Source organism: Penicillium longicatenatum (assembly GCF_028827895.1).
Source record: "Penicillium longicatenatum strain IBT 33135 chromosome Unknown contig_2_segment0_segment0, whole genome shotgun sequence".
Lineage (NCBI taxonomy): Eukaryota > Fungi > Ascomycota > Eurotiomycetes > Eurotiales > Aspergillaceae > Penicillium > Penicillium longicatenatum.
This window is the reverse complement of record NW_026643120.1, coordinates 3,000,364-3,023,127: the sequence shown is the minus strand read 5'-3', so window position 1 is coordinate 3,023,127 and position 22,764 is coordinate 3,000,364. Positions and strand designations below refer to the sequence as shown.

The following is a 22,764-nucleotide window of genomic DNA, read 5'->3' as shown; positions in this document are numbered from 1 at the left end:
AGGGTCCTGTCAATGTGGAACTGCGGGTCAGTGGGTCCGAGTCCCTTTTCCTATTTTTGGTGCACACTGCTTATGTCTAAGCTTAGTCGAATTGGTATATCTGGAATAATCCTCGGGTGAGAATCCCCTAACGATCGTGGCAAGGAAAATAAGACAGGAGGAAAGAAAGACATAAAATTGCCGTGATCTCGTTAATCCATGACCGTGGACCCAATCCCTGCGCCGTGCAAATCCATTCCAGTCCCAACCCTTGTTTTCGTGTTTTGCACCCTTCATAACTGGGACACATCAAGTCATAAAGAACAGTCGCCAAAGAGATTAGACAATAAAGAATAATGAATAAAAAATAGAGAATAATAAATCCCAAGAGCTAACCCTCCACTTCCTCTGCACTGCACTGTGCAGCGGACGGCGCATCACTTTCCGTCTGACGGGCCCGTTCTAAGAACCGACGTTTTCCTCGACGAGTATCGAAATGCCTGGGAATCTCCGAAGGCTCTTGGCCAGCGGCAATCATACTCGTGCGCATTTTATTGCGATAGGCATCCACTTTCAAAAATCGTTAGTCTTGAGAACGATCGAGTCCAAGTGGACATTGTTTCCGGGGTTCCAGTGAGACAGTGTTTTAGCCACCGGCACGTGGGCGAACCCGCACCAGCAAAAGAATGTACACATCTGGTCTTTCGTATTCCGTAAAACGAACAAACTAAAAAAAGGGGAAGAACTTACACGATCGCTGCAAGAATAGCATTCGCCCCGCAAAAACACGGCTCTGGCTCCAACTCAACCGGTACGCGAGGTCATTCAGCATGACCTCTTTCCGGTGGCGCCGGCGAGACAGTCTGGGTACTTCGATACCTCTCTCGCCATCCAGTGAAGGTGCGGGGACGGTCGTGCGGCCGATAGTTGAGTCTTCCGAGTCACCCGTGTGCTCGATATCGTCGGCAAAGAAGCGTTTGCTTGGATCGACGAGCAGAGGCGCATCTTTCATTTGAGTTGGGAAGTACGTGCGCGGGTAGACGGCGTTATTCTTGCGGTAAGAATCTGGAATTTCATCCATCTTGACTTTATCCAAGCCGACCTTGACGCGCACGCGAGAGCCGCGCTGTGGATCCTCGACTAGGATGAAGGTGCGGCGCTTGCCGTCTGGTAGCTGGCCGAAAAGGTCCTCGTTCGTGGGACTTTGATCATCGAGGTCCTGGGCTGTGGCCATCCGGCTCGAAGTCGCTATGGTTGGATGACGGCTGAGAGAGCCGAGGCCACTGTCGCGCAGAAGAGGCGCCATGGAGGGGCTGGCGCTGGTGGCTGATGGGATGGTGTGAGCATCATGAAAGACCTGAGCTGGTCGAATATCGGTGGCACCTAGTGGTGCGGGCAGGCGGCCTGTATCAATGGAGCGCTGGGATCCGATGTAGTCTGTGGTGCCTATAGAACGGGGGGAAAGAACAAGTGGAGATATTAGCCTACGCTGTACTGCATGCAGGGAAGGGTTTCTCAAGTCCCAAAGAAAGAAGACAAAGCAAGCGGCGCGGCGGCATCAAATGATAAGCAAAAAGACACAAGGGTATGGAATAACAAGAAAAGGAAAGAAAAGAGAAACCAATCAAAGCAGATCCAGATCCTGACCAAACTGGTACAACAATCCCAGAACAACTCTCGTACAGCAACCAGTATGCAAATTCAACACATGACTCCCAAATAGACACACATACAATCATATTTCAATAGGCAGGCTCCGTCAAGCTCCGTCAAGCTCCAAGAAGTGAAGAAGAAAGGGGGAAAAAGAAAAGAAAATACAAGTAAAACCCAAAACCTCGCCGCGCGTGCTGCAAAAGAAACATCGACAACGGAACAATTCGCATCAGATCTGGTGAAACATACCGCTGACTTCCTCCATCTTTGGGCTGTCGTCCGGTTGAGCATGATGATGTGTCATAGGCGGACCCATCAAAGGTCCAATACTAGCGCGCTGGCCGGAGTTGGCACCCGACATTCCATGGCCAACAGGCCCAGCAGGAGGCATATGGGGAGTAGCAGGCTGCACCGACTGCCGACGATGCTGCTTATGCTGACGGCGCACTCGTCTGCTGCGCAACCGAGGATCTTGGTTGCTATTCCGCCAACTATCCACGGCCCGCTGGATAAGGCCTCGTTTTCCTCTCAATGCGGGGTTCAACTCGGCTAATGCCCAACCAACGGCATTGCATTCGGTCTCGTAGACCAGTCGATTCCCACGGTATTGGTCTTTGCTGCAGCATGCGCGGGGGTAGACACAGTTCTCAGTTTTGAAGTCTTGGCTGAGGTCATCCACGATCACGGATTCCACGTCACAGCGGATCGTGTATTCCATCTTGACCCGGTCTCGGCTGTACTCGAATGCTATCCACTGGACTCCGTTGCTGTCCTGTCGTACAACAAGCGGGGTGGTGGCGGGAATGGGGCCTGGTGCTGCGGTCGAGCTTGTTCCGAGGGCCGGTGCCTGATGAGTTCCTGCTGAAACGCCTGTACTGGTGGCGTTAGGGTTTATCATTGTTCGTTGGGAAGGTGCTGGCTGTGGAGCCGAATCCATCTTCATGACCGGGCTGCTGGATAAAGCTGTATTGGGAGTATGTGATGGTTGATGAGGAGACATCTGTGCGGTACTCGTCTGAGGAGGCATCATCATAGACCCTGATGTGATCGTGTGTGACTGCGGTGATGGGTGAGTCGCATACGACGGTTGGACGGGGTTCATTGGAGAGTATTGCTGATATCCGTACATCTGTGGCGGCATTTGAGGCGACTGTGTGTAGATGTTGCGGCCATGCTGATCATGCGGCTGTGACGCTACAGAAGCTGGGGAGTTGGATTGAGGAGTGTGATACATTGGAGGGTAAGGAGGTCTCTGCATTTGAGCGGTGGTTGCCATGAGGTCAGATGGCCCTATATCTCACAGATCAGCCGGGAGTCCGTAGTAATCCAGGCGGCAGCTAGCCCGAGGACGCTCCGGCCACGCGTGAGATCGACCAGCACTCAGACACAACCTAGAAAACACTCGTTGCTTACCACTGGAAGAATACTGCGCGGGAGCAGTTGCTGTTGTATATAAAGACGGGTGGGTGGTATAATACGGCGATTCCTGGGTTGGGGGCCCGTAGGAGCTGTGAGAGTGCAGGATGCCGTTTCCCAGAGAGTGAGGCGGAGGATATGTGCTTGTGGGCAGAGAAATAGTCGTCTGTGCAGGCGAGACTGGGTCTTGTTTCAGTGACAATGGCGCTAGATCTGACCTGGATGCTTGCACCGGATGGTGCTGAGATAGATGCGCCTGGTTGCTGTGTCGAAACTGTAAAGGGCGATATCAGTGACTGGGTAGGCATGAATATCCCAAAGCTGCGAGAAGTGTTCGAGCAAGCGGGTTGTACAACGACCTAAGAACGTGGAAGAACAGAAGGAAGTCTTGAGAACACAGCCAGATCGTCCGGACAAAGTGACGACATATGCGCGGGGATTTGAATCACTCCAAAGGGTCAGAGGCTCCTTGGTCATAGAAGAGAGGGAGGGGAAAGTTGCCACGGATGAACGATGCCTGGAGCAGGGATGGGCTCAGGTGCGTAACAAATGGCCAGGGTTGAACCAGGATGAGCTCGTCCAGGGCCAAAGAAAACCACGGTTCTGTGTAGCGCTGGGGCTGGCTTGACACTGCCAGTGGTTCATTTCTTCCGAGGATCAATGCACTCCAGCCTCGTTGTTTTTCCATGTAAATGGTGCTTTGCCGCTACACGGACTCGGCGATGTGGCTTTCATAGTGCTGAGAAGAGGCGTTTCGATTTATTTTTCTTGTTCCACGAGCTTCGCCCCCTTCTGCAGAAAAATCCCGTGGCATCAGATTCTCTGATGGGCTGCCTCATACAGCTACCAAGATAGTCAAATCTCTCGGCTTTCTCTCACAAGACTCAATTCAGCCGTATTGGTCATATTAATGTCATCGCGTCAGATGGCAGCCTCGAGTCTGATCATCGGAAACTTCTTTGACGATTTCTGAGCCCCATCAAGGCAAGCTCTTGACCCGGGTGAATTGTTGAATATGCGGTCTGTCATGGTGGGAGGCCCTTCCCCGTGTCCAGGTGTGAAGTTCGCAGCATGACGGCAATATCAAAAGAAAGAAAAGAAAAGTGCCAGAAAAGATCGGAATGATATTGAAGTAAAAAGGAAAGCCAGCAAAAGAAGGTGTAGCTCCAATGCACTCTACAACCGGGGTTGCGACAAGAAAGAAAGTTAACCAGTCGAGTACTTACAGGATCATCAACCGGCTCTTCCTTGTATTTTGACACCGGGGGACCTCGGTCAGTCTGTACCATGCCGGTCACGAAAAGACCTCTCTGATGGTCTGGGATATGAAGCCAATGCAGCGAGACAATAAGCGGGAGGAGGACTGTCAGACAAGCGGAAAAGAAAAGAGCTAGGATGTGAGGGTTTGGCGCGCGAGGGAAGAAACGCGCGGAGAGATGTCAATTGAGAAAAGGCGGGATATGGTAGATCCCGAGGGCCTGAGGCTAAAACGGTCTGCGCGACACACGGCTAGTAGCCTCTTGACTGGGGTGGGGTTCAGGGCACGATGTTGAACGATGCTGGGTTTGGAGTGGTAACGAGGGTCCAGGGTCGTTTATTTAGCTGTACCCATAAGGCCCCATCCTTGGGGATCAGGTAGCGTCTTCTAAATTAAACCCACGAAGAGATAAATCGAAAATGGATAATAAATGGAAAATAATACTGTAAAACAAAACTAGAAAAAAGGGAAAAAGAAAAAAGAAAAAAAGATATAGAAAAGAAGAAAAAAAAAAACAAAAAACAAAAAAAATCAGATCGTTTTACCTGTGGAGATAGAGAGCAACCATGGACCAGAAGGTATCAGAATGGGCTTGTCACTAGCGGGAACGTGGTGTAATAATGACTAGGGTGGTTGCAGGAGGGAGATTAAGAGACTCGAGAGACTCCGGTAAACATCCGAGCCTCAGTTGAAATTAAATATCATTAGACTAGCCGAGATGAGAAGCAGATTTAAACGCCATAAAGAAAAAAATCAAAAAGAATAATGGGAAGGGGGAATGATATGCAGTATGCAGTATACCGTAGAGGGTAGGGAGTGCGTGGAGACAGTGTTTTCTCTCTGTTCTATCAATTAATTTTGATTTTAATTTTCATTTTCGATATTTTGGGGGCTACAAAAGGTATTATTACCCAATTATGTATGTTTGAACAACATCCTAATGTCACCTAGTGCGTGGGCAGTGGGCTTGGTGGGGACAGGAAGAAGCAGAATGACTGCATATCTCTTTCATGATGGATCCACGGCATTTCTTTGATCTAATGTATCGCCTGGATTTTCCAACGGTCAAGATATCGCCCCTCTTGCTATTTTCATCAATCTATGATTTCCTGGTCAAGAACGGTTCCTCGGAAGGGGAGGAGACATCATGATACGTCCATGAATTAAAACAAAGAACCGCATCTTGATTGTCACACAGTCATGATTGGCTGTCATGGGGAGGGGCTAACATGATGAGAGCAACGCTGAACAAAGACCGAGTGACGTTATTCCCTCGAGTTCTGATTATTCCTCGGAGAGAGGGGAAGAGATTGCGAACTGGATTTTCCGGCACAGGATTCGCCTAGCTGCTCCGTTCCGCGGTTTTACTGGTTTTGGTGCAATACCGATGGAGAAAGCAAATAAGGAAACAAGTGGAAATAACAAAAAGAACTTTACTTAGGCATTACATGAGAAAACTAACAGATCTTCCAGAATTTAAACTCCACTATAGCAAAATTGACCAAGGGGAAGGCAAATAGTTTACATACATGTAACAAGGTGGATGTACAGTAGGGCCTGTTTGTGGGTATGACGTTAGGAAGGGAGGGGCAGATCGAACGGCCAACGGGCTTAAAAAAAAAAAAAAAAGGGAAAAAAAAAAAAAAAAAAAAAGAAAAGAAGGAAAAGGAAAAAAAAACCGCGGTCTAGAAGATGAAGATTAGGTGGAGACAGAGAGAAGCCTGACGTTGCCCGGATCGTGCAGAGACCAGTTTCAGGTACTGGGCTGAGCGATTTACTCGGGGGGCTCGGAGTATATCGAAGGGAGATCGACGGGGAGATTGCTAAATTGGAACTAACAGAGGTTACACACACGATCTGACTGGAGAAGCGCATCAGCCTTTGTTTCCACGGCCCAATCTTGCCTTGTCTCCCCCCCACTTCCCCTTCAAATGAGATCCAGATTCCCGACTCCCTCGGCGGACCCGTCTAAATAAACTCGAAACACCCTAACGGCCGCCCATCACCCTTTGCGTTCGTGGAGGTGTAACGAAGACCTTCGTTTCTTTGTCTTTTGATGACGATTGCCATTATTTTTTTTTTTCCACATTTTTTTCCATTTCCTTTTTTCAGCCTAACCAACAACAGCCGCTGATCATCCGGCGAACCAACATTTGGTTCATCACGGGCAGTTGCATGGCCCCCATATGCTAACGCGCGCATTTCTGGGCTAAGCGAATTTCCCGCACCACAGGGGCAAAAATCAGAAGTAAGACTAAAAGAAAAGAAAAAGAAAAAAAATAAAGAAAACCAAAAAGGCCATCAGTCCAAGTCAAAGCTGCACCAATGAAACCTTACGGCCTCCACGCTTCCCCCGATGCGGGCCTCCACCCGGGTTCGCCCCTAAACCTATACTGTATTAGCCTTCCCTCGTAGTGGCTCTTGGCACTTGGTCAAGTAGTTCGAGGGGAGGGAGAAAAAAAAAAAAAACGATGAAGCAATTTGTAAAGCCATTCTCCAGCCCCGACGGTCTATAATCGGCACGTTGACGCACGACACCTGAGAACCTTCACCATGGTGACATCTGGACCATGCGACAGACTGGAAGAACTAAGACCTAACCAAACCACATGCAGACACAACGAAAAGCTTCCCTGGTGGACGGGAGGTGTGGAGCCCATGATGGCTCGCCATTTCAGGATTCACATTTAATTTTTCTTCTTAATTACATATTACGATCATTATCATCAAATGATGCTCAGATATACGGCCGTACCTGTCGGATTAGTTCACCAAGTTCTATCAGCCCGATGGGGGGGGGGACAAGTAGCAAATCTTTAATCTTACTAGTCCCGGTCCATTCTCTAGTGGCTAGTCTGGCCAGGCCTCTAAGCGGATAATCGGCTTCTGAGGCTCAAGGTGGACCGAACAGGAAGTCCAGCATGCCGATGATCTCTCTGGTCGCGCATTGCGCAGCCACTGTGCATTGCATTCGAAAAGTGACGGAGCACATCGGCCGAGGAGGGGCTTGGTTTCATTTGTTTCGAGGTGGTAGCTAAGGGCTTCCAGAACCAGGTTAGCTTTCGGATGTGTCGTAATCGCAGCCATTCAAAGCTAAGGGTAGTTAGTGGGTTTCTACACTTCGTCCAATGATGGTCACTCAATCGCGGCCTAGTAATGTGCTCGCGGGGACTTGACTCGTGCTGTTTAGTCTGGAGAGCTATGGCCAGGAACTCAAGGGCTGAAGGTTGGGGCTAAACTAGCCCGGGTGCATGACCCAGCCTCCCTTTTTTTCTGTTCGTTTCTTTTTACTTTTTCTTATTTTTTTTTCGTTCTGTTTTTCTTTTCCCATTGAATTTTCTTCTTCTTCCCCTGTAGCCGTGGGCCGGAGGGAGACGGTGCCATTTGAAGTCGGTGTCGTCATTGGTATTCACCTGTGATCGATGCAGGGCGCTGGAGTCCGCGACTGTCCGCGGTAAGTTTGTACCCGCTTCGGTCCCACTCAGTACACAGCTCTAGAATTTCATGGCCTTGAAAATGAGATCATTACGGGAGTGTATTTTCTATTTAATTATTTATTTTTGCGAATCTCCCCTGGAGACGATCTTGTTATACTAGTGGAATGATCATCCTAGCCTCGGGTGGAGGGAAATTGTGATAGAAAACCGCCCCACCACGCGTCCTTCAACGGGTTACCCGATAAAGTATACGGTGGAACAAAACGATGCCATTAATGAGAAACAGTGCGAAAAGCCAGTCGCAGAGATGCCCGCGCAAGGGAAAGATACCCGTCCGAGTCTTACTGTAGCACATGCTCACTCTTGTCGTACGGTTCCAGAAAACGTCGTACGGGAACATCGGCGAACTATGATAGACGAGCGGGGGGGGGGGGGGGGGGGGGGGAAAGACTCCCGTACCACCAAAGCACCCCTGAGCTGATCAACCGAGATCCAGCTCCTCGATTCGCACTGCTAAGGGTGCCACTACCGGTCCCCGGATCGACTGGTAAGAGACGTTGGTCCATCGTAAGCAGAGAGTGGACTAAGCCAGGGTCGGCATTAGCTCAGCCTGCTTGACAATACGTCGCCCCTACTTCCCTCGCTTTCAACCATGTGCCGATGAAAGAAAAACTCAAACTAAAAAGTTAAAGCTAAAACCAAAGCCAAAGCCAAAGCGAAAAGCCAATTTCCAAAGTGAAAAGTGAAACTCAAGTCTAGAAACCTTGGAAACATCCATGGATGTCCCGAACGGAGCAGGTTGTACCGGATCCTCCGTATAAAGATAAAACATCACAAAACGATCGGCATTCTCTCACGACGACCCATAAATACTAATACGTCATGTAACAAACCAAAACAGCCACCAAAGACCACAAATGGCCTGTGCGCACCGTAGCACCGTTTGAATATGGGTCTTTCTATCGGGGCCACTTTGGCGCAAGCCAGTATCAGCTCTAGTCCTGTACGGACCTGCACCCCCCATAAAGCAGCAACGCTAGATTCCACAATGTACAAGATGAGTACTAAAAAAACGCGCAGTCAACAGCCAACAGCCAACAATAAAAGCCACTAGCGGGGACCGGGGCGTCCGCGACGCCACCGTTTCTTCATTTAAGGATCGACTCTTTCCTAGAAGGGGAACCGTCGGAGAAAGCAAAAGCAAACAGAAAAAAGAAAAAAAAAATAGAGAAAAAGCAGTGCAGTGTCGAACGGTCTCGCAAGCTTTGGTGATAACGGGGATGTACTCCGCGATCTTTTGGTATTGGCCCCCGTTATGGGCTCCCGGGCCCTTAGCTTCTACGATGTGATTTCTTGAATCTCCTCTGCCCTGCATCTCCACTTGGCAAATCATTTTACTCCGTTTGATGTTTGATTGACTCTGGGTTTTTGATTCAGACTCGGACTCAGATTCAGATTTTGACTTTTGACTTTTCGATGCACATCCAGTTCCCACAGCGGAAACACGGGCCACGTTGAACTAGGGGGCCCGGGACCCGCCCTTGCTGCGTGCAGATCGTGGCTTTGGAGCTGTACCGTATGGACGACTTGACAGAGCATTTTTATTAGATGTTCTGCTTGAACCCACTTCATTTCGGCTAGAATACGTTTACGTACTCCCCGTCAAATGATGTAAAACAATATAAAAATAAAGTTGAATTAAAGACAAATTGAGACACAGGAGCCCCGAGGTCTGTGGGGGCCACGTTAGCTGCCATCTGCACAGTGGACGGATCTAAATGTCGACACTCGAGAGCACTTTGTGCTTCGCTTGGCGCCAACGGTGGCTCGCATGAGGAAATTGCTTGAGCCACAACGTCGTAATCCCGCAGTCGCGCGTCCCCGAGCGCCGACGATAGTGATATGGTATAGTACACGGTCTTAAGCCCCCGAAAGCCAGCATTCGAATCTATCTGCCATTGGCGCCGGCGGAGTAAGTACTTGGAAAGTACCACTTTCGGCGAGGCGAGTAAAACCTCGGCGAAGATAGGGTTGTCTAGGTCTGTATGTGCCCAGACCATGGATGCAGTCAACGCCATTCGGGAGTAGTTCAGTTTATCCTCACAAAGGGAGTTAGAATGAGGGGGGCAAAAATTTAAAAATTCACATTAAGAATTGGAAGCTTCCACTATAGTCTCGCTACCTACTTTTTGTCCTCCATAAATGCGACGCTTCGAAACTAGTTCGTAGATCTATATCTCCGACCACGGTGTGTGGGATTAAAGTTGTCATACCCTGGTCTGTTTGAACGCTTGAACACACGGAAATACCGACCACCCTGTCTAGTAGGTAGGGATCTGCCTCGGGAGGCGCCAACGGTTTTTTTGCGGGATTGAGTTTTTTTTTCCTTTTATTGAGGGAAGGCTCGGAGTTCGGAGGTGGGGTAAAGGGGTGGAAAAAGAGGCGATGGGCCGAACAAGGGGCGAGAATGACCAACTCAAGTTCGATTGGTGGCCTCGACAGATTGTCTTGCGGATCGTCTAGGCAGACAGAGTTCCCGGCTAAACTAGTCCTTACTGTTATGGAGTTGTGCTAGTGATGGTGATGGAACGGGGGGCAAGTCCACTTTTCCGCGATCGATGTGGATTCTCTTTTCTTTGTCTCGTGGTTCTCATTTCGTTCCTGCTGTAGGCGGCTCTGCCCGAGTGGACGCGCAAGCCGGCCTTGTTTTTGGGGCCCAGATTTGATCTTTGCCCTATCTTGTTTGTGTAATCTCTTTCTTTTTATTTTTTTTTTTTAGTAATGCACCCCCAGCTACAGTCCATCTTGTACGGAGCTTGCACTTAGCCAACGGGAAGACAAAGAGAATCAGAACTCGGGGCTTCGGCCCCACCATCCGTCTCCGGGGCTCCACGGGCAGCTCCATGGATCTCTCCACTACGTACCGAAGCAAACAAATCTACGACATCAATAATTCTTGCGTTTCTCCGGCTCTGAAAGTTGCGGGAACAGAGTGCTCCGGAGTTAATGTGCACCGACCCAGGAGGGAAGTGATAATCAGACGTGTCTACGGGAAGGAAGTGCGTGTACTTAACCAAGACCGCATCGCATGGCATACTGTACACCGTTATCGGCGAATTTCTATTGTTCATTTTCGGGAAGGCAACACACCGATACTCTTTTCCTCATCACGATTGCATCAGAGCGCTGTCAGCGAGGAGTCAGTTCGTATGCAAACCGTACTTGTGAGCTATCGACTAGCGGGAGGCGTTAAACCTGCAGTGGCGGTCGCGTGGCCCGGAGCTAGCAAGTTGTTTCAGAATCTCTGCACCTGTGAGGGGAGTTGATGAGTAGAAATTCAGCCTTAGACAAGAAATGGTAATCCGAGGGCTGATCCCTGCAGGCTGGATTGGCGAGATGCGCTAAACGCTCACCGTTCTTGCCTATTACACTATATGTACTTGGTCGATCAATATCTAAGCGAACGAACGTATAAGCCAACTAATCAGAGAGACTGAAACCTTGGAAAAATTAACCGTCACTATCATAATCCCAACTGGATTTGTATTTGGAATTCTCAACACCTAAGCGCCATTTGCTACCCACGGAATGTAACACAGTAGCGCCGGATGACAGGACTGATCCGGATTTACTTGGTAGATGTAGTCGTAACTAACCCATTCCCTATACATGCACCAACCAGTAGCGTGTCTTCCTCCACCGCTCCCGTGAATGACATCAAGAACACATTAAAAGGCGGACGCAGGGGGTAACCCAGCATCGAACCACATGTGCTCGTGTCGATCATTTTCCGATTCCGCCTTGCCACAGAACGAAAAGAACCGGATTTTGGCTGGCATCTCACTTGGGCGCTTTTTCTTGCAAGTATACCTGTCAATAGTACGGGCCCATTATACTTCGTGAGAATCCTTCAGTATCCTTCACAAGAACAACCATGACACACCGACCCGATAGATAAATCAAGGGGCATATCCACGAATCGCGATCCGGTTGAGGTACCAAGATACTGCTCGATGATACAATTTTAATATAAGTTGTGTCAAAGAGAAGGCCCCGAAGAGAACGCCTCTGATCTCAGGAATACGCAACGCCAGCACACCAAATCATTTTGAGACTCGCTAAGCTGCAGAGGTTCCAGTTGCGTCTCTCGCAACCCAGAAATAGATAAACAAACTTGAAATCGGAATTTCTCCAATCTATTCTATATCCACACGATCAAAATGAGACATTCAGGCAGTAATGCCCTCTTCGTTTTTTTTTTATTTTCCGTCTGAATGACTGTATTGTACAAATGCTGGGGCCGGCAAAATTGCGCTTCCAATCACATTAGTGTATAACAGTATTGTACTGTACGCTTGTACCAACTTCGTATAGTCCCGAGCCCTATTATCGTACACATAATCAGAAAGCAGTATCAACAGCCGAGATACAAAATTGCCTAGGAAACCTTATCCAATGAGGTTCATTATATGGGCGTTGGAGTGGGATTTGGGGGCCTCCAAGCCCTCCAAGGCTGAGTCGTTCAAATTGATTGCAACGCGAGGGCAGAGTCACAATCACAATCACACATGAATCACAGAACATAGCTTCATTACAATGGATAGACTACAGTACGTTGCGTCGCATGTCACACGCTACTGGAAAACGTCCTGGTCTATCCTTGTCTCAACAGCCGACGTTTTAATTTGCCGAGTAGTAATGACGAATGAGGCAGGGATAGCGACGGACACTCTGTGCCAATCATTTGTTTCATGAAGGCCTTGGTACATATATGTGTTTAGCTGTTAGAGGGGTCAAGATAGACAGGAGTCAAAGAAAGAGACCAAGGAAACGAAAGACGAATCATAATCGCTGAAGCATTACTATTACTCAGACAATACAAACAAGTCACGCACAGTGCTGCAACTGCAAGCTCAAGGCAGAAAGAATCGAGCATGCGCCATTTACTTTGATCTCCGTCAAGATCGTCCGGCACCGCAGCCACAACGGACGGATACCAGGTCTGGCTATTCCCGGGGAGATATTCCGGTCTCTCCCCGCTGCACATAGCATATACCAGAATAGGACTGGGGGATTGGATTGAACCGAGCTGGTGATCATTGTGGCCAAGTAATTACCCCGTCCCACATTCCGTTAGTGTCATCCAATGGGTTGGTTGTTGGGATAGGTGGGATATTTGTGGAGGGTTGCAATTACGGGTACAGAGAACGTATCATTAATTTCAATTAGAAAAAGGGAAACTAAAACTTGAACATCCAGATACTTCCTATGGTCTGATTATTCAAAATCTCTTTTAGGCGTTCTATTCATCTCAGATAGGCAAGGAGGGCGGAGAATAACAGGATACAGCTCTTCCCCAGGCCCGTATAACGCGCAGCTAATGTGAACAAGGATTATTAGATTAGAAACCACGCACATGGCATGCAAATCACCCAGGTGAAAGAGATACATAAAGTTTGGAGCCAACTAAGATTGGACATGGATTTCCGGACATGGATTTCCAGCCCTGCGTGCCTCGATGTAACGCCATCCAGCCAACAATGGATCCTTCCATACTGGAAAAGTCAAGTAGATGATCAGATGAAAATCAGAAATACCATTCAATCTCGATAAATTACAGAGTACAAAGCCTCCCTCGTCTGAGGAGGAATTGACATACGCTGCTACAATTCTAGCTGAACAAGAACAACCCAACTATTTCCTAATATCGAAGGTCATGCCTGTAAGCGGAACAAGCTCCTCCGTACATGCACATTCCACTCCGTATGATGATCGCCCTCGGCGCGATGCAGCTTTTTGTTTGCTGTTTCTGTGGCGCCTGTCGAGGATCTAGAACCTGCAGTCCTCGCGCAATGCGATGTACCCCCGGTTCCAAAATGCAATTTACTTTTGCGTTTCAATTTCCCTTTCTAATTTTGCGCGTTCTGTATGCGTGTCCTTTGAAAAGAAGTTTCTTGGTAATGTATCTTGTGTTTACTTCTATTTCTGACGTATGTGCCCCGGGGGCTCTCGCCCCCTTTTGGGACAATTTCCTATCGTTAACGCCGATCAGGCGTGGATTGTGATGGGAGAGTGAAGAAGAGTGCTGCGGTCTCGTTAAACGCTGTGCTAATTTCCACTCCGGGAGGATGTGGAAGGTAGCGGAGTCTCCGGCTTTTCTTGAGGGCTCGATTCGATTCTATTCAGCTGCGCAGTATGGTGTTTGCGGGATTTTCTGTCGACTCATGTGGTTTACATTCTGTGGCAGGAGTCACCTGTGTAGATGGGGATAGAAATCCAGTCATCTTCTGCAGCTGAAACAGCAAATTGCTGCTGATGGTTGTACAGAGCTGAAGTGGCAGCTGCTCGCCTCGAATACTTGTCTAAGCATGCCGTGGATGCGTCAGGCTAGAGAGTACTGCAGTCTCGTTTCTAAGATGACTTCTGTGTCAAGCAGAGCAGTCTCAGGATCGTGAGGAAAGGCAAAGAAAATCGTAACTTCTATTTCGCTGAGCATGTCAATGGCAAAGACTGGCTCGGCGGAGTCCCTTCTATGCGTAGTGTCTCTGGATTTGAAAACCCATGCGCTCTAATCGTACAGGAGCGCAAGTAACCGGCGTACAGGAGGGAGGACACAGGATATTTCGTAACAACTGCAGGGGTTTCAACCCGGTGGACTAGGCTAGGCGCTTGACTAGGGTTGAGGACTAGTTCGCTGCGACGTCTCGCGCGGCGCGAAAAACCTCCTAGCCGCACAACGCACACATTCATTCACATTTCGACTTTAACTTGCTTTTTTATCTGGGGCATCGTCATGATAGGCCCTTCTCTACGCCGGCGCAGCAGAAGGGCTCATCCTCATTTTCGCGTTTTCATGAGCGGAGTGGCTCGAGGATCGAGGACGCTCAGGCAATGACAAGTGCTGGCGCTGGGGCTCAGTCCCCGGGGCTGCCTCGATCTTCAAAGGCTCGTCGTCCTCATCCTCATCATCACTCGAGGTTGAATCGTTGTAGTGGCCATCACGCTGGTATTCATCTCTGTGCTGACGCTTGTCACGCACGTGCTCCTTGTGGCGGGCATCTATATTCACAGTGAGTAACTATCGTTCACAATTTCGATGAAAGAAAAGAGCTGTGAGCTTTTTCATTCAGGAGTTGCTTACCTCGAATTAGTTGAGTCGCCAACGCGAGCTTCTGAATATCTTCTTTCGACAAGACCTTTAGTACAATGACATAATCCGGCCGCTCCTCGAACCGTATGCCTTCCAGTCTCAATGCCGTCGGATTGACTAGCCGCCGATCGATTTTGGTCCAACGAGCTCCAGGTGGAATTCCGTGCTTGTCTGCGTCCTTGGACAGAGGAGCCACGCCTTCTCGCACCGGATTGGGTTCCTCAGGGAAGGCTGGACGAGGTTTCTTCAGAATTCCCTTTGGCATGGTATCAGGCTCTTTTTGTGCAGGCGGGTCAACTGCGACAACCTTCTTTCCTCCTTCCTTGCTGTCATTTGAAATTGATCGACTGCGTGACCGCACGTGTGAGCGCTCCCGTGGACGACGATGTCCCCTGGTTGCCTGATTGTCCTCGCTGCTATCCTCGCTGCTGTGCTTCCGATGCGGAGCTGCGGACGGTTCACGCTGATATTTGCGAAGATCTTCATCATCCGTGAGCCAATCCGACTCCTCCCCATTGCGCCGTCGGGAATGGGAGCTTCTGCGAGATCGACTGCGGCGAGAGCGATGATGGTCACCTGGTTCGAGGAAAAGCTGCTTTCTTTCAGGGCTCGGTGTTTCATCGACTAATTCCCGAGATGTTGACTGTGGCGGCTGAAGGTCGCGCTCTGGCTCGCGTGGGCGTCTGTGCTGTCGCGATGGCCGGTGGTCGTAATCAGACATGTCTGCATAGCCGTTGCCCAGGGCAGCTGTTCCCAGTCCTACCAATGCCTGCTCACTTTCGCCATTATGGTGGGAACGAGGAGACCTGTCATCATGGCGGTGCCGGTCACTCTCATGATGAGATCTACGGTGCCGGCGACGACGACGGTGGCCATCACTATAGGAATCATGATCATCGTCTGACAGGTGTGGGACTGCGACCAGCGAACGGTCATGGCCCCTGGACCTAGAGCCATCCCGGTAATGGTCGTCAGCCCGACCAGTGCGGGGTCGTCCTTCCCAGTCTAGCTTATCCATTCCCCAGGATGTTGGCGGGGGACCATGCAGTCTATCCCTACGAGACACCCGCTGGGAATGCTCGTCGTCCATGATCATACTCACAGGCCGATCTATCAAGCTTCTACCCCCAGGATGGCGTGGCTGAACTGGGTAGTCACGGTCAAACTGCTCTCGAGGTGTCGTGTAGGAATAAGCATGGTAGTTGTCAATGTCCTCGCCCTTCTTGATACCGTCGTAGGCGGGGTATCGCCGCCGTCCGCTGGGTGGAGGACCATGGTGTGACCCATGGCGACTCGATCGGTGTTTAATTCGATCATGCGAATCCAGACGACCAGTGTCACTTGCGTAGTCAGTGCTATGCAAGCGACGATGTCCACCATGATGAGCAGGCATCACGTAGTGGCCCGAATCAGTGGGCAGGGGACTTAGATCACGGCCAGGAACAGAGTGGACTGAATGATGATGTGAGGGCACCGACAAATGAGCAGAATTGTGGTAGATATCAACAGCAGATGCTGTATTGCTCCTGCTCCGGTGTCGAGACTGAGGTTCGATGGTATATTCCGTTCGCTTGGTCGAATGACCAGAATCCCGGACTTTCTGCGTCGAAACTGGCCGGGCCTCTACTGGCGATCGGCGAATCGGGTAATGTCTGTAGGCACTCCCGTAGCCTGCATCAGAGGGATATTCATCATGCTCATAATGGCGTCTGGTTGGTTCGTAGGGGTCGACGGAGGAGCCAAGCTGAACCATGCCAGTGGACGCTCGTGGGCCAGCCACATGGTATCGTCCACCGCTGGGGGAAAGGTTGCGGTGCTGGGTTGAGAAGCTCATGACCCTTTCGATAAATTTGTAGACGCAATTCCCAAAACGATAGGAATGCTATGAAAGGCCGAGGCCTTGGCTCGGTGTTTTCCAATAGCTGTGATCGCGGGCAGTGTCAGAAAAACATTTGCTATGATCAGACATTAGGAAGCTCAAAGGAAATACCTACCAGTAGGTGAGACCGAAGGATTTTTATATTTTCTTTGGGGTGTTTGTTCTCTGAACCTCGGAAGCTTTCAAAATTTGATAGAAATAACAAAAGGCGACAAGGCAAGCTGAAGCGGGACACTCGGCTTGAAAAAGCAACGACGAGACGTTGTACGTCACAAACGTGATGGGGAGCTGATCAATTCGGAACTGAAGGATGTGGATAAGTTGAGTCTATTCAAGCACAGGTGAAGAGTTGAAACGAGGAAAAGGAGAAGGAAAAGAGGGCAATGACGCAAAAGTGGGCGACGCGATGACAAAGACCCCACTTTCTTCGCAGCCCAACTGCACAACGCTAACTCAACTTTCTCCGAACAAAAGTACTCATGAAACAGTCTTCATATTAACGGGTAGATCATTGATTCACGGTACAGGAATGAGTGGAACTCTGGAGACCCGTACTGAAACCATGGATCCAGCGCGTTACATGGGGATTTCTTCTCTCCGATTTTCCCCCGAATGCCGAAAGCTCCCTCTCTCAAAGTCAATCCTGCGGCTCTGTCTATTGATCCACTAATTCGCCCGGGCAAACGTCACCTGGGGGGAGTTGCCATTTCACAGTGTCATCCGGGATTCCATGACATAATGAAGCTGGAGGGCTTTCAACCGCACCTAGGACCTGAGATAAGCATAAACTCCCATGAAACGAAGAGTTGGTCAAAGTTCAAATCCTAGAATCTATCACAATTAAATTACTTCAACATTCAGGGTCAAGCTGTAGAATCCACATAACCCAGTCTCCAACGGCACTAGTCCGCGGAAACCTTGGAAGCATCTCCGGAACCCTAATAGAAAACAAGTCACCGACCATTCGCATCCTGCGTTAATTTCCGGGTCAATAACAATAGGGTTATACTCCGTCCGGCTCCATAAGATCCCCATAATTCCTAGACCAGATCCGATCGGCTTTGGCGAAGCTCTCATGATTGGTCACAAGTCCATAAACCCGAGCACCATGATTGGCCCGCTCTCACCCCTTGAGGAAATCCGTTTTCTGGAAGTTTGAGATGAGGAAAACGGCGATCTCCTCGAATGGTATACACCTTTTCCACCTCCACTTTATCCCCCTCTAACCCCTCCTTCCTCTTTCGAACATATGATGTGCTCCAATCTTGCCATGGGTCATGATTCGCCCGGACCAGGGCAAATACACTAATCTATTTGCCTGTAACCCAAGGGGGAGGTAGGCCTTGCCTGGACACGTCAAGGCGAGCCTAGGGCCTAAGGGAGCCAACCAGAAAGCTTACAGCACATCGATGTAACCAGACATCATCGAGAACAATTTCAAGCCCCTAGCCCCAGCTCGTTACCTTGACCCCTGGCCCGGCGCCGCTCGGGAGCGCCGAATTATGCACGGTTGCCAAGCTGTTTACCCGGGACTATGACAGTGGGACAAGCGGTCATTGGTGGATGTCATCCAAAGCGAAGACCCTTGGAAAGGCGTTTACTCACAGCTATAGTCTCTCACGGCAAATCTTGAAACATCACGTTTGAGAGGCAGTAACCTGAGTTGCCAAGTATGTACCTGTAGTAGGTAGGCAGGCTGCAATTTTGTGCACCCGTGCGAGGCAAAATACTTGGTATCTTGCTCTGGGTGTTTTGTATGAGATTCACTAATATCCACCCTTGTGATGTCCAGCGCATCAGTGCGGCGGTGCCTGATTATCTAACTGTGTTGCTACGCACGCAACCTGGGCGTGGGCGGCAGTGTAACTCTTCGCTCCTCCAGGCTACTAAGAATGCACGATCAGCATATACTGCAAGCGCGCCCCCATAGCTCTGCCCGCTGGATGGCTGCTTCACTGATCCCGCTGCTTGCCCTCGCCCCGATGAAGTTTGCCCGGCCTCGTTGCCGGGAGATTCCCAGGCAACAAATAGCTGCAGGCGCTGTGGCTATTCAAAGTGGCTCCCTCGATGTGTTACTAGCAAAAGGGTGCGGGTGAGGGTGATCTTCAGGTCCATCATGAACCTCATTTTCAATAATATTTAAAGTCCTCTAGATCCATCAGTCAAATATGATCGTCCAGCCAGCAACTTCGCTCGATCTCAACATTTGAGGAGCTTTATCGCATCGCCTGTACATTGATACATTTTGGATAATCCCTTACCATATACTATTGATTCAACGAAATTGACATATACGACACATAATGTCTTCTCTTGCATATCCTTTCGAAGTCACCAGCATTAATTACAACGGCATGGCAACCTCCGTCGAGCAATTAACCAGCTACGCCGCTCAAGCTCGCAGTCTAGCCAATGCCGACTTGTCACATCTCTCAATTGATCGCACTCGCTCCCCTTACAATGCCCTCGGGATCCGTCAACTTACCTCTGGAACTCCGGTAAGCCATCTCGGCTTTTGGTCCTGCTGTGCCTGTGGCCAGATGAACAGTGAAGCTCTGTCCCCTGAACGATGCTCCTGCTGCAACCATGGACGGTGCCACACCTGCGGACCTGCCTAAGCAGGTCTTGCCATCCGCTTTTGCATTGACAAGCTTGGCGCTTTGGGATTGGATCTGTTAATCATGCACGGGGATTGTTCCCGTGACGGCTACTTCTTCATGGTTCATGTCTTGGTTGACTGGAGTTAGGCATCATGGTTTCGCCTTTGGAAGTCTATGCTTGGTTTTTCTCCCTGTGGTATTCGTATTCGATATTTGCTGGGTTCTGTCTTTATCCCTTAATGGCTAGAGCTGTGTTTCTTTTCACCCTATCATTCTCGCTTTCATATTTGGTGTTCACTTTATATCGGCTGCTCAGGTCTGCTATTTTGTCTGTCTCTTACTGCATGGTTGGTGTCATCTGTTGGATTGGAGGTGTTTGGAACAAAGTTGGAGTTAACCATTTGATCTACAATCCTTCAATTTCCGTCCAATCTATCCATTTCAAAGCAAGTATTGCTTCTCGGTCACTAAGAGCTCTACACGTACCGATGGAAGAATTTGTGATCCAAGAAAGCCAGTCAGACTTTCAGTAGTGCTTGCCAGGGCTCTACACCTGACAAGGCAGAATCAAACAGACTTAGCCCTGATTAATGATTCAATCTTGGTTTTCCACTCAATTTCCCCGCTATAACCCGCTAAATCCATGACTTAACCATCTCAGTCCACGCCCGGGAGGCCGCGCGATCCACTCGGGCAAATTCCCCACGTGAACTATACAAACGCCACCAAAGTCCCAGTTCACGAGATCCTCAGACAAAAGGACGAAATGACAAAAAGACCCGCGGCGAGAGTAAAATCCGAATAACCTCAGGCAGTTATTTTTGGATCAAAAACTCACATGATTTTCGGAGCATGGCGGCATGTGGACTGTGCGAAGGCTAGCGTGGGGTCCAATCTTGGCTCTGCATTCATTCCCAGCGCCCCATCTTCGCATTCACAGAGTTTGGCCTCGTTCAGGCCATCCAAGGCAGGACTGCAATGCGATGAGTCAGTTGATCATCGATGATTCTAAGGATAGATATGTTCGGGCTGATGACCATTAATGAGATCTGGTCTGATGTCAACATTCAAGGTGGCCGTTCTTCTTCTATTCTTGTTGAATCCTATTTTTGTCGGAAAGTCAGCAGAAAAACAGAGTATCCACTAGTTGAGCGGATCCCTGTAATTCTTGAGATGCATTACGCCTTCAGCCCTACAATATGCATGGGGCGAGAACATCTTCAAGAAATAACGTGAATCTGCAGGGGAAAGGTACCAGTTGTTTCATTGTTGATTTGCTTGGGTGGAGTCAGAGTCACGCATGGGTATAGCGCTTGTTCTTTTTTTAACCCTCCCCAGAATATAACCTATACTGGGGATGTGAAGACAGAGAAACGGGGGCCAAAGTAAAAATGAGCACAGATCAGTTTCTATGTTTACATCCTCTAGAGCTATGTTCCTGATTTCTTGATTTGGGGCCAAAAATTCGCTAGTGTGGCGGTACTAAGCCCGCTTCCTGCTTTAGTCGAGTCACTACGGGACCAACAGCGAAGGCGCTTTCCTGGCTGGTGTGGTCGGCACAAGGGCTCGGTTTCAGAGGAAGAAGCCAGTCTGTGAGGCTGTAACCCATGACCTGTTGGAGGTTTTTCCAAATGCCGAGATCGAAAGGGTTCTCGCCTGGGCTAGTGTGCAGGATGGCGAAGACGTGGCGTGCTGTTGTAGAGATATCGCTGGGTTGGGGCTGTGATGGTGATATACTTCCTTCTGGTGGGTATGAGACCATGCGGAAGGTAGGAGCCCATGCGGATTCGCTGACCCAGAGTCGGTCAAGAAGAGGCTCGGGGACTCGGATGGCGAGTGTCCAGACGCGCGATCGACGGCTCAGGTTTTCGATTGTGGTAACATTCACCATGGCCATTTGGAGAGAGCTGAGGGTCATGACACCGGTAAAGAAGCCAAAGAATGCGCCGCTGAAGAAGTATTTAGTGCGTAGTTCGAGTATGTATGGACACTATAACTTACAGTCCAAGGCAAACACACCAATGCGGGTTCACGGCTCCCGTCTGGCCAAAGAAAGTCAGTAATTGATACGAGAATAGGAGGGCATGAGGACGTACGTTGCGGCGTAATTCTGCTGTAAAGTATGCAGATACAATAAGAGCAAATATACAGAAAATCGCCGTATAGCCCACGAACTGAATGAAGAACTTGAAGGTTGTCTCCGAAACAACGCCGCCGACCCTATGTTCAATGAGCAATTGAAATTTAGAAGCTGAACGTCAACTTACCAAGGACAGAAGTGATCCATTTTTGCCACGCAGCGATTGATTTCTCGGCAATGGTGTGCTCGATCAGTCTTGAATTGGCAGCACGTGGAGCAATATTGAGGTCGCCCATCGTCCTGACACACAAAGACGTCTTTCATATAGAAGCTCTCCAGACTGAGTGCATCTCCCTGGGACCCTTGGCCACCATGATAGTTCTTCCCTCCGTGCTCCAAATCCGAAGCCTCGTCCACCTTTTCTGTCTGTTGAGACTTTGATCTCCACCACCCGGGTCGTTTGTTCGAGGGCTTCGAGTCTTGCTCGGCCGCGTCTGCCTGCAAGCATTCGGGCCCGAGAGGCAAATATCCAGGATTCCGTACAACGGTATAAAGAAGTCGAATATAGGTTCCAAACATGGGTATTAAGAGAAGGTAGTAAATGACGAGAATTGCGGCGCCAGCGCCAACCCGAGAGCTTCGATTATAGGAAGGTAAAGGGTGGATAAGATAGTCAACTGTCGCAGAGAGTTTCTGATTAGTTTCCAAGGTTCTCAAAGGGTCCAGGCTAGGCGCTCCACCACTCACTGCATAATGGTTTCGTGACCGCGTAGGAGGCATAAACCATAAAGCCGACCAACACGGGTGGAACGATCTTGGAAACCGCGAGGTTCACGCGCTTCTGTGCGCGGGTCGCCATCGAAGAACCAAAATGCGTCTGCCTCCACAACACTAAGAGATATGCATAGGAAAGAAAGGTTGAAGCGATGAAGCGTTGAAGCCTTGGAGTGAGGTTCCGGCCCCTGACGTAATCATTTGAGACAACCGAAACTGGGAATCCAACCACCCGTGGTTGCGGTCTTTGGGTCTGAGAAGAACGGTGGACCGAACATCGTTCCAGTAAATATTGAAATATTAATGCTGCCTGCGACCGGGGAAATGAAGGCATGCATGATCATAGTGAGGCTCAAATATGATCATAGCGGACTGTAATATCGTAATGTTGTGGTATTTTTTGGAGTATCTTTGTACCCTGGTCAAAATCGCGGTACCTGAAAATCCACAAGTTTGTAGAGGGGGCCAAAGACTTGTATAGGAACAAAAGAAAAAAAAGGTAAGAAATGAGAGCAGAAAATGGGGTATTCGAGAGATC

General features: G+C 49.4%; 4 protein-coding genes across 4 annotated transcripts; 1 reads left to right on the top strand and 3 right to left on the bottom strand.

Annotated features, from left to right (window-relative positions):
• Positions 1-370: 370 nt before the first annotated feature.
• N7484_003642 (uncharacterized protein) lies at positions 371-4,337 on the bottom strand (the record flags this gene model as incomplete). Its single annotated transcript, XM_057114062.1, has 5 exons — positions 371-549; positions 730-1,425; positions 1,882-2,922; positions 3,046-3,322; positions 4,275-4,337. 5 exons carry the CDS (start codon positions 4,335-4,337, stop codon positions 371-373), a joined length of 2,256 nt encoding a protein of 751 aa, XP_056974202.1.
• A 10,214-nt stretch (positions 4,338-14,551) lies between these two features.
• Positions 14,552-16,727, bottom strand: N7484_003641 (uncharacterized protein; the record flags this gene model as incomplete). The annotated part of the gene is made up of 2 exons (XM_057114061.1): positions 14,552-14,802; positions 14,885-16,727. 2 exons carry the CDS (start codon positions 16,725-16,727, stop codon positions 14,552-14,554), a joined length of 2,094 nt encoding a protein of 697 aa, XP_056974201.1.
• A 2,348-nt stretch (positions 16,728-19,075) lies between these two features.
• N7484_003640 (uncharacterized protein) lies at positions 19,076-19,451 on the top strand (the record flags this gene model as incomplete). Its single annotated transcript, XM_057114060.1, has 2 exons — positions 19,076-19,270; positions 19,326-19,451. The coding sequence occupies 2 exons, from the start codon at positions 19,076-19,078 to the stop codon at positions 19,449-19,451; spliced, it is 321 nt and encodes a 106-aa protein (XP_056974200.1).
• Positions 19,452-20,840: 1,389 nt separating this feature from the next.
• N7484_003639 (DHHC family palmitoyltransferase) lies at positions 20,841-22,311 on the bottom strand (the record flags this gene model as incomplete). Its single annotated transcript, XM_057114059.1, has 5 exons — positions 20,841-21,321; positions 21,374-21,414; positions 21,469-21,592; positions 21,640-22,129; positions 22,200-22,311. 5 exons carry the CDS (start codon positions 22,309-22,311, stop codon positions 20,841-20,843), a joined length of 1,248 nt encoding a protein of 415 aa, XP_056974199.1.
• Between the last annotated feature and the right edge of the window lie 453 nt (positions 22,312-22,764).